Source organism: Macrotis lagotis, chromosome 5 (assembly GCF_037893015.1).
Source record: "Macrotis lagotis isolate mMagLag1 chromosome 5, bilby.v1.9.chrom.fasta, whole genome shotgun sequence".
In the NCBI taxonomy this organism is placed as follows: Eukaryota; Metazoa; Chordata; class Mammalia; order Peramelemorphia; family Peramelidae; genus Macrotis; species Macrotis lagotis.
In genome coordinates this window covers 185,013,010-185,027,307 of record NC_133662.1, presented here as the reverse complement: position 1 = coordinate 185,027,307, position 14,298 = coordinate 185,013,010, and the positions used below count along the sequence as shown (strand labels likewise).

General features: G+C 35.8%; 1 protein-coding gene across 4 annotated transcripts in view; it reads left to right on the top strand.

Annotated features, from left to right (window-relative positions):
* RPS6KA2 (ribosomal protein S6 kinase A2) overlaps window positions 1–14,298 on the top strand; it is a 455,741-nt gene that overhangs the window by 357,620 nt on the left and 83,823 nt on the right. For all 4 annotated transcript variants that reach the window (XM_074188016.1, XM_074188018.1, XM_074188017.1 and 1 more), the window contains one exon: window positions 11,150–11,220. In XM_074188016.1, the coding sequence (XP_074044117.1) occupies window positions 11,150–11,220 (71 nt within the window). The remainder of the gene's footprint in view (window positions 1–11,149; window positions 11,221–14,298) is intronic.

Genomic DNA, 14,298 nt, shown 5'->3' with positions numbered 1-14,298 from the left:
TTACTAGTTGTCTCCTATCTCTGTAACTTCTACTATAATTTTTGACAAGGAAGAATCATATTGCCTTCTGTAAAAATGATCTGGATGTGCCAGCTTTAGGAAAAACAGGTAACGAGCTCTAGGATAATGTTGGCAATTCGGTTTTTAGGTCCCTGTATTCTTGAGTATCACAAATTCTTCTTAGGAATTACAGTAAAAAGAAATGTCTTACCTCACCTTTCAAAATCCTAGAAAGAACATATTTCAAATCAATGGCTCTTCATTCTAAAATTTATTTTCCCCCCTCTCTCTTTCCTTCTATGATCTTCAGTTGCATTCTGCTGTGATATTTATCTCTATTACATTTTCCCACTAAAGCCAACCCTAAAATCCCGAAGAGATGACAAAGAAGAAAAAGAAACCAAGCTCTTGAATGATTGAAGCTTCAATGATTTCTATCACTTTCCTATAAACTGCAGTGACAAAGTTCTATCACCTATAAATCATAGGATCACTGAATTATAGCTAGAACAAAAGGGACCTTAAGAGGTCATCTAGTTCAATCCCTTCATTTTTAAGATGAGGCACTGAGACCCAGAGTTATTTCCCTGAAGTTCTAAAAGTAGTAAGTGGAATGGAACAAATAATTTCAAAAAAAAAAAAACAGAATTTAATTTAAAGGAGAATGAGTTAGGAGGAAAAGAGAAATAAAAACATTTTATACATCAGCTTTATAAATGTAAAACAGAAATGAGAAAAATCTCTTTAATCAATATAACAAGTAAAAATTAAGGTTATTTAAGGCAGAGAAATAGACCAGTATTTCTTGCTGCTTGCAAGACATTTCTACTTGGAAGAAACATTGAGTTCTTAAATTCAATATTTCCCAAACTGACCTAATCATCTTTCCTCAAAAAAAAAAAAACTGTCCTTTTTGAATAGCCCATTTATTTTAATGTCATTGCCAACTTTCTAGTAACTCTGGTTTAAATTCTCAAAACCATATTAATTCTTACTTCTTTTTCTATCTCCCACCACTAATCCAGTTAGTCAAAAGTCCTATTGATTTTACATTCACCCTAATTCTCATATCTAGTCTTCCCTTTCCATCTCCTACTATTCAGATTCTCATTCATTCCTCATTTGAATTACTATAGCAATTATCTACCTTATCTCCCTTCATTCTCTTTCTCCTCTAATATATCTTGCATGCTGCCAGATTAATTTTTGTTAATTTTATTAAATTTTGTTAATTAATTTAATAATTTGATAAATTTGTTGATTAATTTGTAATTTAAAGATTAATTAACTAATTACTTTGATTAATTGATTAGTTAATTACTCTTTAAATATTTTTTATTCTAACTCTCCACCAATCATAGGCCTTCACTGCTTCCACATTGCTTACCAATAAAGTCTGAACTCCTTAGCCTAGAGAAAAAGAATTCCTCAGAGAGACATTCACAGAAAATCACATATCACAAAAAGTACTCATGCCAAGGAGAGTCCTTTTTAAGATAATATCACTTATGACTTTTTAGATAGTGTCACTTATATTAATGTCTCATAAGTTAATAATAACCTCCCAATAACTTAAATAGGCATTTGGGTGGTATAATTGGTAGAGTACTGGATTTGGAGGCAGGAAAAAACAAATTAAAATCTTTTTGTTAGGCACTGTGGTAACCAAGGGCTAATTACTTAATCTGTCTTGGTCTCAGATATCAAATGTGGATAATATTCCCCACACCTGTTCTTGGTTCACCCTAAAAACTCTCCAATGGCCCTTCATTTTACCTACCCCAGATTTTACCTACTGGAATCTGAAATGAGTTCTGCTTGATTCTTCCAGGCAGTTGTACCATTGGAGATGCCCCAGCTCAGCTCCAGTTTAGCACTGGCCTCCACACCAGTTGTCAATAATTCTCATATTTCACTAAAGTGACTAGTTGTTTCATTGAATTGACTTGGCAGGTATTTAAATAGTACCAAAAGAATAATCAGTAAACCCACTCAGACATAACCATTACCTACACATTATGGGAATTCTGTATATTCAATCCAACCAATATTGATTAAGCTTCTTTCTGCTGGAAGTAGAAAACAGTAAAACAGTGCCTTCCTCAAGGAACTTACATTCAACTGAAATGACACAAAGGTAATTTTTAGAAAAAGAAAATTAAGTACAGAAAGAACACTACAACTTGGGAGATTAGTAGGAGGTGATGCTTTCAAGGTGCCAATCCCCCCAAAAAAACTAAGAATTCTGTGAGGCATTTCAAGCACGGAGGTGGTAGATGGACCTCTACCATATAAGTATGACTACTAGGTAAATTTGACTGGGACATAGTGATAAACTAGAAAGTTCTTTATCATTTCATCTCTGATGATAAAGAAAATCTATAAAGCTTCAAAGTGGGCATGATACCATTGCCATGATTCCTTGCACTTGAATACCATTCAATATTTTTTTACTGTGCTTTACACAGTTACTTGATCAAAAACATGACAATCATAATACCTTGATGACCAACAATAACAAAAAAAGAAAACAAGCCCAGAGAGTTAAACCACTTGTCCAAAGTAACTCAGATAATTAGTAGTGGACCCTCTCTCCTGACTGCTACCTCTGTGCTCCTTCTATGACTCTCCTAATAAGGAAAACCTAGGATATGCTAACCTAATGATACATGATCCACTCCAGATATGACTAGTCATCTCTAGCCTGTTCTAAATGTTTGGGAAAAAATAGCCATTTGATGGTAATAAAACATAAGTGGAGGGATTGCATCTGTGATTTCTTCAATGTAGCAAATTCTTGGGTTAAGAAAATTCCTTCTAACAGTGAGGATGGTCCCTTCTCTGAAACTTAAAGAATTATAGAATTGCTTAGGGCAATGAGATCTTAACATGACTTACCTGACATCACAGAATATGTCAGAGGAAGGATGTTCCCAAGTCTTTCTGGATTCAAGGCGAGTTCTCTATTCACACTCCTTTTTTAGTAAATTATTCATCCATTCAATTATTTATCTTTATATACAGCGTCTAAGGTTTAAGAAGTACTTGCTTCACAGCAACTGAGACCAGACTTATCAAAGAATGGCAAATCAGAGCGGGGGTAGAGATTGTATCTTTGTTTTTCACCTCCATTTTAAGTTACTGAAATTCTTCCCAGATGTACTTAATGTGAACCATGCAAGCAAGCACAATTCTGAGATCACCCCCTGAAGTTCTTGATTTTTAAAAAGATTGTCATCAATTTAAATATTCATTAGTAAAGACTAAGAAGCCAAATAAACAGATATTATAAAAAATAAGATATTATATAAAATGTAAATATTCAACAGTTGATAGTTGTTATTGAATTGTTTCAGTCATGTTCAACTCTCTATGACCCCATTTGGGATTTTTTTGGTAAATACACTGGAGTGATTTGTCATTTCCTTCTCCAAATCATTTTACAGATGAGGAAACTGAGGCAAATAGGTTTAAGTGACTTGCCTAGGATCTGTTATCAAGAGTTTGAGGCTGGATTTGAACTCACAAAGATGATTCCAAACCCAGTGTTCTATTTACTGCATCACCTACCTTCCCAGAATAGAATTAGCCAAATAAATAAACAACCCCACTGAAACATATTGTCTATATGTCTCTATTGGGAAGGAGAAGGAAAAGGAAAGGGAGAGAGGAGTTGAGGACAAGAGGAAATAAAGCCCAGGACAGGCACTACTGATATCATACAAGGAGAGCTGACCCCCAGAGTCAGGAAGATCTAACTCAAGTCCCATCTCTCAAAGTTCCTGAATGTGTGGTCTAGAACATATCATTTACAGACTCATTGCCCCCAAGCAACCCTCTATGCCTATAAAACTACATTGGTTGAAAAAATATATTTACCAAGGATTCATTCAATATTCATTCATCACCATTAATCAATAAAACATGTAGTTATTAAATCTTAAAACTCTGCTAAGACTTTGGGGATACTGGGGATTGGAGAGAGGAAAGAAAGAAAAAAAAAGAAAAGATGTATGCATACATAGAAGTATATACATTTATGTATGAATAGCTATTTATATATTATATAGGAATACATTAATATAAAAACCTAAAACATCTTCATTGTTAATTTAAAAAGTTATATTTCTAAATAGATGTAGTCAGCTGATATAAATTTGGGGTTCTGCTCATCTTATTTTGCATCTCTTCATAGAGGTCTTTCCAAAATGCTTTGAACTCTTCATATTACTCTTTCTCTATAACACACAAGTCCCTGAAAACATCAAGTTACTATGGACTCCATGGGATGATTAGGTGCCATAGTGATAGAGCACCAGCCCTGGAGTCAGGAGGATCTGGTTCAACTGTGGATTCAGATACTTGATACTTCCTAGCTGTGTGATCTTGGACAAGTCACTAAACCCAGATTGCCTCACCAAAAACCAAAATGTTATAAACTTCAATCCATTCAGTCTCTTCTTAAATCTTGAACTTTTCATTGCTTCCTGTCACATTTTTTGGCTTTCAATTGAAGCGTATGGAGGCATAGGGTCTACATAACAAATCTGGCTCTGCAGAAAGGTCACTGTCTCTAGCCTCCTGACATGGTATTGGCCAACATCACCCAAAACATTCCAGTGACAGTTTGTGAGATTATAATATCATTGGTTTCCAAGTTAAAAGGGACTTTGGAAGTTAAGTCCAGCCCCTTCATTTTACAGATGAGGAAACTAGAAACCCATAAAGGCTTAAGTGACTTTCCAAAGGTTACACAGATAATAAGTAACAGAGCCAGGATTTGAAACCATCCTCTATCTGTTTTATTTGTCAATTGAAGAGCCACTGATGGAATTCCTTATTACAATGAACAGCAGAGAGAAAAGCTCTCTTCTGTCACCATCCAGCTTCCCAGTGATTAAATTCCCAAACAGTCTGATTTTGTTGCAAGCACATACTCAACATAGATTAAATTGATAATCAATGAAAGAGAGACTTTGAAAGCCAGGAAGTAATAATAATAATTATTATTATAATAGTAATAATAAAATATTTGCTCTTATTTGAGTGATATAATAATCTTTTAGGTTGATGATGTTATCATTTTCATTTTACAGATGAAAAAACTAAGACAGGCAAAACTTAAATGACAGGGTCACATAGCTATCAAGTTTCTGACGCAGAATTCAACCTCAGGTCTTTCTCTTTCCATTGGCCTCTTTCTTTACTATACCACCACACCTCTTCTTTAGAACTGAAAGGGACATCTAGAAGTCATCCAATCTAATCCCCTAATTTCAGAGATTAAGGAAGAGGAAGGGAAATTTAACCAGGCAGGTTAAAAAATCTGGTAAAAATAAGAGGTAGCCTCTAGAATCAGCAGCTCTGACTCGAGAACTAGGGTTCTTACCTCTGTCTCATGCTGACTTCCCTAATAAGAATTCCCTTTTCCTCTGGTAATAAAAATAAATTATATCTCATACCAATTTAGCACGACATTTTATAAAATTCTTGGCAACAGCCCTATTGAATAATTAATTCAAATATTTGTATCCTCACTGTACAGAGGAGGGTACCAAGATATCTCAGAGATGAAATAATTTGCTTATGGCCAAACAAGCCAGCGACTGACCGAGTTGAGATTTATATCCAGGTCTTTTGGCTCTGTGACTAGTATATAATAGCTTCAGAATCTGTTTTGCAGTAAACAGAATGGTCCATTGGGAAGGAATAGGGGAAGATGTAGTGTGTGTATATAATAGCCTTAGCTCATGAAGCGATCAACCCATAAAGCTCATTTGGTTCATGAGGCACCTTCTGTTTGCTTTGCTAAGGAAAGTTAAAAGCTATTAAGTTCACACACCAAGGAGACTGTTTGGTCTCCCACATAGCAACTGGTTCACTTCACTGAAGATAGAAGCCTGTTAAAAACTAAAACTGCATTTCTTTCTTTCTTTCCTTTCCTTCTTTATTCTCTCTTTTCTTTTCTTCCTTTCTTCCTTCCTTTCTCTTTCCCCTCTTTCTTCCCTTCTTTCTTTGCTCTTTCCTGCTTTCTTTATTTTTTCCTTCTTTCTGTTTTCTTTCTTTCTTCCTTTCCTTCTTTATTTCCTTCTTTCTTTCTGCCTTCCTTCCTTTCTTTCACAGAACTATAAAAAGCCTGTATTGCTATTCTAAGTGAATCTCTTTGAGTAGGATTGAATTTCTTCTCTTGGGAACTTGTAGCTTGAAGAAACATTTTTTAATGGATTCACATTTACATCCTTAGGAAATTATTAGCATGCCTCTACGTCAGGATGTAAATTGCTTTTCACAAAGATGTTTTGATTAATTCTGCATGGACCTTTTTTCTTGTTTTTTTTTGTTTGTTTTTGTTTTGGCTTTTTACTATCCTAACCTATTATTTATTTTATCTGGGAAATTTCAAGTGTGGAAACATCCTCTATTCATGTTGATTGTCAAGTCCTCTGTGTTATTGTCTTAGAGAGTTTCCTAGGCATTGAGAGATTCAATTTTTTTAATTTCATAGACTCAGAATCTAAAAAATGGAAAGAATCTTAGAAATTATCTAGTCCAGTCTTTTCAGGGTTTCTTGGTGGTTCAGTGGAAACAGTTCTGGACTTGGTGTGAGAAAGACTCATTTTCCTGCATTCAAATCTGGTCTTAGAGACTTACAGGCTGTGTGATCCTATGCAAGTCATTTAACATTATTTGCCTCAGTTTTCACATCTGTAGAATGAGCTGGAGAAGGAAATGGCAAACCACTCTAATATCTTTACCAAGAAATCTTCAAATGGAATCACAAAATGTCATACATGACTGAAAAACAGTTCAACAGCAAGAACAGTCCAGTCCTTTCAGATTACACATGAGGAAAAATAGATTCAAACTTGGCCCAAATTCATTCCAAATTAGTGGAAGAACCAGAACTAGAGTCCAAAATCTCCAAGTCAATGGTGTTAGTACCACAGAGGCTTGCAAAAATATCTTGGCAATTTAGGACCATCTTTGCAGAATTTTTTTAGGTAGAATCATCTTTTTACTAACATAGAATTACTTTGACATTATTTAGGTTAATTTTTTTCTCAAAGAGTGCCTTATGGTGTGACATACAAAGGCATCTAAATAAAAGATAAATAGTTAGTCCCCAATACAAGATAGGGAGAGAACAATAAACAGTTGATTTATGGGAGCATTCTACTGAATATGCATATACACAGACATGATTGTCCTACTCAAATATGAGTTCCAAAATGTATGAATTTTGCCTTTGATCCAATATTTTGCACATATGTAGAAATGCTTGTCCAATTGAACTAGAAATTGTATTATACAATCTTTAGGATTAAAATGGCACTATTAAGTCACCATAAAGATTCTCATCAATGGAATAAATTTTAAGTCTGGACTACCAAGTAAAATTTCTAACTTCTAGCCCCTGACACTCCATAAAGACCCAATTCATGAACATTGAAAGCTCCTACCTTTCCAGAATCCTGAAGAAATTTCCCTAAAAGGCTTCTTGAGCCATAGTTATGTCTAGGATTCAATCTTTTAGTGGTAAAGGAAATGTCCATTTAGGGATCTCTCTGCTGCTGTCCTATTTCTTAGCTTTCCAGTGAGAGGAACAATAGATGACAGCAACAGCTGTGAAGCCCAACCTGATGACTGGGTAGAGACTGAATCTATAACCAAGATGGGGGCAGGGCTCCACAAAAAACTCACTCAGCGGAACGTCAGGGTCTGGCCTTGGCAGGTGGTAATTTGTAAATGATTCTCCAGTAGCTCCTGCTTAAGCATCTTCTGCCATAGCTTCAGTCTCAAAGGTGAGCTATCTTTTTTCAATTTATGCTGGATAACTTGGTTGGTATCAGCAAAGTGGTCCATCGGAGCCAAGAGGCTTAATATGTATAATGTTCCAGGGATGCCTATAAATCAGTTCTTGATTAAATGAGATGATAAAAATGCCTTCAGACAACTCCTGAATGACCCTGTCATAATGAAATGATCTCTTTCTCTGGGTTTGAAAGGGGCTGTTGAGGAAATAAAGATGAAATTGAAGTAGAGTGTTGATAGCTTGGAAAAAAGAAAAAATATAACCATGATCCTCAGCAAAAAACTCAGAATAAACAGAAGCATGAACACAGTCCAGCCCAGAATACTATATAAATCAGACCCACAAATATCACTAAGCACCAATTGTATGGCTAGAGCCTTTTTAAATGCCCCAGTCTATTGCAGTTTTCAAAAAAAGCAGGCTGACTATTAAATATTATTAATAATAAATGTTTTATTAATGGCAATGTGTTTTATTTAGCACATATTTACTTTCATAAAGGAAGGATTACAGTTTAACCTGAGACATCTATTCTATTGTTGGACATTTTAAATTGTTGTCATTTTTTTTCAGTCATGTCCAACTCTCCATGACCCCATTAGGGGTTTTCTTGGCAGAGATACTGGAATGGTTTGTCATTTCCTTCTCTAGCTCTTATATATATATATGCAATTACTTTTTATTTATTTATTTTACTCTGAACTTAATAAAGCAAGCATTTCCATAACATAATAAAATAGAAAGAAAGAAAAAAAAGATGATTGCTCATTTACAGATGAGAAACTTAGGCAAACAGGGTTAAATGACTTGCCCAGAGTCACACAGCTAGTAAGGATTTGAGGCCAAATATGAACTCAGGAAAATGAGTCTTCCTGTCCAAACCAAGCACTCACTCTGTTCCACCACCTTGACTTGTCCTATGACTTGTTGGAGACTTTGTTTTCCTTATTTTATCTGGCCAAAATCAGTCTCCCTACAACTTCTATCCATTGTTTCTAGTTCTTTCTAGGTCCCAGCTAAAAATAAAGTTTGATTCCTCTTCCATATGGTCTACCCTGCAAATCAACACCATCCTGCCCCTTCCCAGTTCTCTGGGAAAACTTCCCAGTGTTTCAATATGGCTTCAGGCTTTTCACAATTCTGTTGACCTACTGTAAATGAGCTTCAAGCTTGCCAATGCCTTTTCAAAATGTAGAGATCCCACAGATGTGATCTATCAGCTCAGAACTCTACAGAGAATAATCCTTCCTCATTTGGGTTCTTGTGTCAATGATATTCCCCTCTGCCACACCTTGTTACTGTGCATTTTAGTTTTTTTATATCATCATTACTTAATTTTGTTTCACCTTATCCTGATAGAAAAAGGATTTTTAAGCACTTATTTTAGGTCAAATTCTGTACTATCTATCTATATGCATACACACACACACACACACACACACACACACACAAATAGAAGCAAAAAGAAAGATAGTTTCTATGCTCAAGAAACTTCTAATAGAGTAAAGCAATACATAAAAGCAGGGTTATGCTGGTAAATGTTAAAAGCTAGTTCTGGGAGGAGGGGATAAAGGAGTGTCCATTTGACACACTTTTAAGAATAATATGCCTTAACAGTGTTTTTCCCATCTCTTTCTTAAATCTAAACCAGAATGTGAGGAACCTTTTTTTGGCAAGGGTCACTTTGAATATTTATAACATTATTCACCTGCTATATTTGGTCAAATATTTAATTAATTCACCCCTAAAGAGCTCCTAGATTTATTGAATTTGAAGTCCCACCTACAGTGCCTTAGTACATCAGACCAAATGATTTCATGGACCTTATACTGCCGGCTGACCAGATGTTTCCCTCCCCTGGTCTAAACAATCAACAAAACAGCAATGATGATTTGGAGAAGGGGAAGAGAAGAAAGGGAGGATGGGGGTAGATTGGAACTGTGATTTGTTTTGGGAACTTCCAGGTGAGAGAACTCCTTTTACCAAAGTAGGTCTCTCTTGAAAAGTAGCACCTGGAAGCATTAATAGTTTAAGTACCTTATTCAAGGTCACACAGTATGTGTTTGTTAAAGGTAGGATTTGACTCTACTCTCCCTAACTTTGAAGCTATAAATTCATTATGTCAAGTCTCTCTGTGTGTCCCCACATACAGAATCGATACTAGGTAATGGGGAAGGAGAGGCACTAGCAGCTCTGTGGAATCAAGAAAGGCTTCATGAAATAGGTAGTAGTTAACCTGAGTTTTGAAGGAAACCACCTAGGTCCAAATGAGACTGTATGTAAAACACTTGGCAAATTTTAAAGTCTTTTGTGCATGTCACACTGTTATGATTGCCATCCTTGTATGCAAAGGACAGCACATTTTATTATTGTGGAGCTGTCTCCAATCATCCAAATAGGCAGAAATCTGAAAATAGCTTTTTAGAAGTGGGGTCTGAATTTCAAGGGGGGTGACAATAAAAATGAGATGGAGAAATATGCCACAATGTTAGCCTAAGCAATCAAGCTTGGTACAAATTTAACAAGATCACATGAACATCTGCTCCAGGACTGCCCTCCCTTGTAACTTAAACTGCCAAACAACCTTAGAGAGAATCATTGTTAGCTGGCTTAATTAGAGTCAGAATCCTATCAAGGGCTAGTTTTTTGGTTTTGTTGGGGGGGGGAGTAGGATCTGTAGCTCATAAATCCAGATGTTAGTACTACTGTGATAAGACTATGTAAATACTTGACTACCACCAGCTTACATCTAATTTAAAGCTTTGTGGACTAGGGGAAATGAGTACTTGAAAGAAATTTATTGTTTGGAAAAAAAGGCAAGCCTCAAACCTTGCTTTTCATTAGAGATTCCAACTTGGTAGCTATCCATTTATTATTTTTCACTACCTAGAGTAGGAAGAGCACCTGTATTGTGATTTTCTATTTTCATTTCAGGTCTATCTCCCCATAGCATATAAATTTATCCAAGGTATTTGGCATCACTTATCTCCGTAGTGTATTAGGAAGGGTCATGGATGTAATCAAAAGATCTGAGTTTGAACCAGTTTTGCCACAGGCATCCGTTTCCTCATATGTAAAACGGGGGTGATAATAATAATACTTGTACCACATATTTTATAGTGCTTTTGTAAAGGTCAAATGAAAAAGTATTTTATTAAATCACTATATAAACATAGCAAATATAGTTGATGTCATTGTATATTTTATAAAGCATTTGCTTTGGAAGGAAATGATTTTCTAATCTATACAAGACTGAGTTAGAGTTACTGAGTTCAAATAGCTATAGTTTGTGAGCTTATGGCCATGGGATTCATCATTTTATTTATTGTTCTGCAGTTTGAGATGCTGACAGGATCACTACCATTCCAAGGAAAGGACAGAAAGGAGACCATGGCCCTCATCCTCAAGTAAGTAACACAGTTCATCTTTCGAGCACAATTCATTATTGGGGTTCATTTCTAGGAGTAGGAAGTGTTTCTTTTTTGCATTCTTTATTTTTATTTTTTTAGCATTTAATTATTTATTTTCACATGACTGCAATAGTCTCATTGTAAAAGTAAATATAATCTCCCCCCACCCCACAAAGTTAGAGAAACCTCAAGAAAAATAAAGTGAGAGAAAAAGAAAAAGTGTACTTCAGTCTGTGTTCAGATTCCATGAGCTCTGTCTCTGGGTTGGACAGAATTCTTTTTCATAAGTCTGTCAGAAAAATTGCTTCAATATTTTTTCCCCACAGTTGCTATTGCTAGCTGTATTTCCCTCTATCTTATTCCTCCCTACCCCTATTTATTCTATTCTCTCTCTCCTTTCACCCTGTTCCATAGGAAGTACTTTTTTCTCATATGGATTCTCTTTTTGTAAGGTTTTTTTTTTTGAGTTTTACAATTTTCCCCCATTTTTGCTTCCCCACCCCCACAGAAGGCATTGTTAGTGTTTATATTGGTTCCATGTTATACATTGATCTCAGTTGAATGTGGTGACAGAGAAATCATATCCTTAAGGAAGAAAAATAAAGTATGAGATAGTAAAATTACATAAGATAATGGGTTTTTTTCCTAATTTGACAGTAATAGTCTTTGGTATTTGTTCAAAGTCCATAATTCTTTCTCTGGATACAGATGGAATTCTCCATTGCAGATAGCTCAAAATTGGTCCTGGTTGTTGCACTGATGCAATGAGTGAGTCCATCAATGTTGATCCTCATCCCTATATTGCTGTTAGGTTGTAGTGTTTTTCTGGTTCTGCTCATCTTGTTCAGCATCAGTTCATGCAAATCAGGAAGTGCTTTTTATAAGAATCAGATAATCCAGGCAATACAAAAAGGTTCTTGGTTTAGCAAGGGTTCTTAGTATGAGATCTGTGAACTTTTAAAAAAATTGCATAATTGAGTATAAGTTTTTGGCAATAATATGTATTTTATTTTATGTATTTAAAAGTATTTCATTGAGAAAGGGTCATAGGCTTCATCAGACTGCCAAAGAAACCCATGAAACAAAAAATTGTTAATAACCTCAAAAGGCTTAAATAGAGACAAGTATGCACAGGGCAAAGGTGCAAAGGCATGGGGATTCGTCACCCAAACTGGGACTATAATTGCCATCTCTAAACTTCACTATCCTATTGACTTCCCACCCTGGAACTAGGGCTAACACCTCTAAGACAGAATTTGGAAGGATTATAATCAGTGATGTCACCAGGGAACCTTGGGCACGATGGATGGTCCTAATAGTATGGCAGTAGGTCTTACTTTATTACAGTGTTCCCAGAGTATACTCACAAGACCCTTTGCATATTTACATATAACCCTAAAAAGTCAGTAGTCCTGGTTCCATCACAGCAGCTCAGAGAAACTGAACATGGCCGGGTGTTTTATAAGTAGACCCTCTACACACAAATCACTTTAGTCACTGCCCTTCTGCTGAGATGACTGTGATCAGTTTTCCCTGATTCATGAACAGGTTGTTGATAATAATCTAGGAAGCTAGGGATTTCTTTTTTTTAGGTTTTTGCAAGGCAAATGGGTTAAGTGGCTTCCCCAAGACCACACAACTAGGTAATTATTAAGTGTTTGAGACCAGATTTGAACCCAGGTACTCCTGACTCCAGGGCCAGTTCTTTATCCACTGCAGCTAGGAATTTCTAATTTGAAAACTTCCAAACATAGAGGATTATGGATATAGATTTCAAAAAAGAGAGAGGACAGAAGAGAGCAACTATCAGGAAGAATCTAGGAGCATGGCTGGGGCAGACACAACCTGTGTAAGAGAAATATTTGTCTAGTGCAGGACTTATTAATAGTGTTTGATGTCAAACTCTACACTTGCTTCTAAGAGTTCAAGTTTTAAGTAGGTGAGAATATTGATAGATTATTAGCAGTATATTTAATTGGAAAATATCAACTTAATATTCATTTAGACATGAAATAAACCTCCGGATGTGAGTAATCATACTGAAAGATTTTGGTGAACTCTCTAACCAAGAAATGATGTTTGCAGTCAGAATCCCACCACATTTACCTCCTGGGATTGTTGTAAAGTGATTTACAAATCTTTGGCAAACCACTCCAATATCTTCACCAAGAAAACCTCATGAACATTATGATCCACGGGGTCAAGAAGTCATATACAATTAAATGACTGAATAAAATGCCATATAACATAATAATGTTTGTTGTTGTTATTATTATAACCATTATTATTCTATTTTTTCTTTTTTGCAAGGCAAATGGGGTTAAGTGGCTTGCCCAAGGCCACACAGCTAGGTAATTATTAAGTGTCTGAGACCGGATTTGAACCCAGGTACTCCTGACTCCAGGGCCAGTGCTTTATCCACTATGCCACCTAGCCGCCCCTACCATTATTATTCTAGAGTTGCTTTATTATTGTTGTTGAGTCACTTCAATCATATTTGACTCTGTGAGATATGACTTGACAAAGATAGTGAAGTGATTTTCCATCTCCTTCTCCAGCTCATTTTACAGATGAAGAAACTGATGTAAATGCAGTTAAGTGACTTGTCCAGGGTCATACAGCTAGTAAATGTCTGAAGTTGGATTTGAACTCAGTTCTTCCTGACTCCAAGGCCAACACTATTTCCACTACACCACTTTGAAGTCTCCTCTATACTTGGAGGGCACCACTCAAATCACTTACTCTAATCTTCTTGACTTATTCGGTTGAAACCCTAAGTAAAAATTATCTTTGTTAATGGCAGTGATTTGTTTTGGCCTCCATGTGTGATGAACCACAAAAAGCCAGAGGCAGTGTGGCTTAAAGGATTCAAAGAAGCAAGAGAAGAGGAATGACTAGGTTATTGGGAAAGAGAAGATTTTCTTCTAATTCCTCTCTACAACTGACTTGTTCTGAATGACCATGGGTCAGTTACTGAACCTCTACCAAATATTGATGGTGATCAACATCATTTCACAATTGCACCCTCCTACTTGCTCTGGATAATCCTTCTCTAAATAATAGATCAATCAGTAA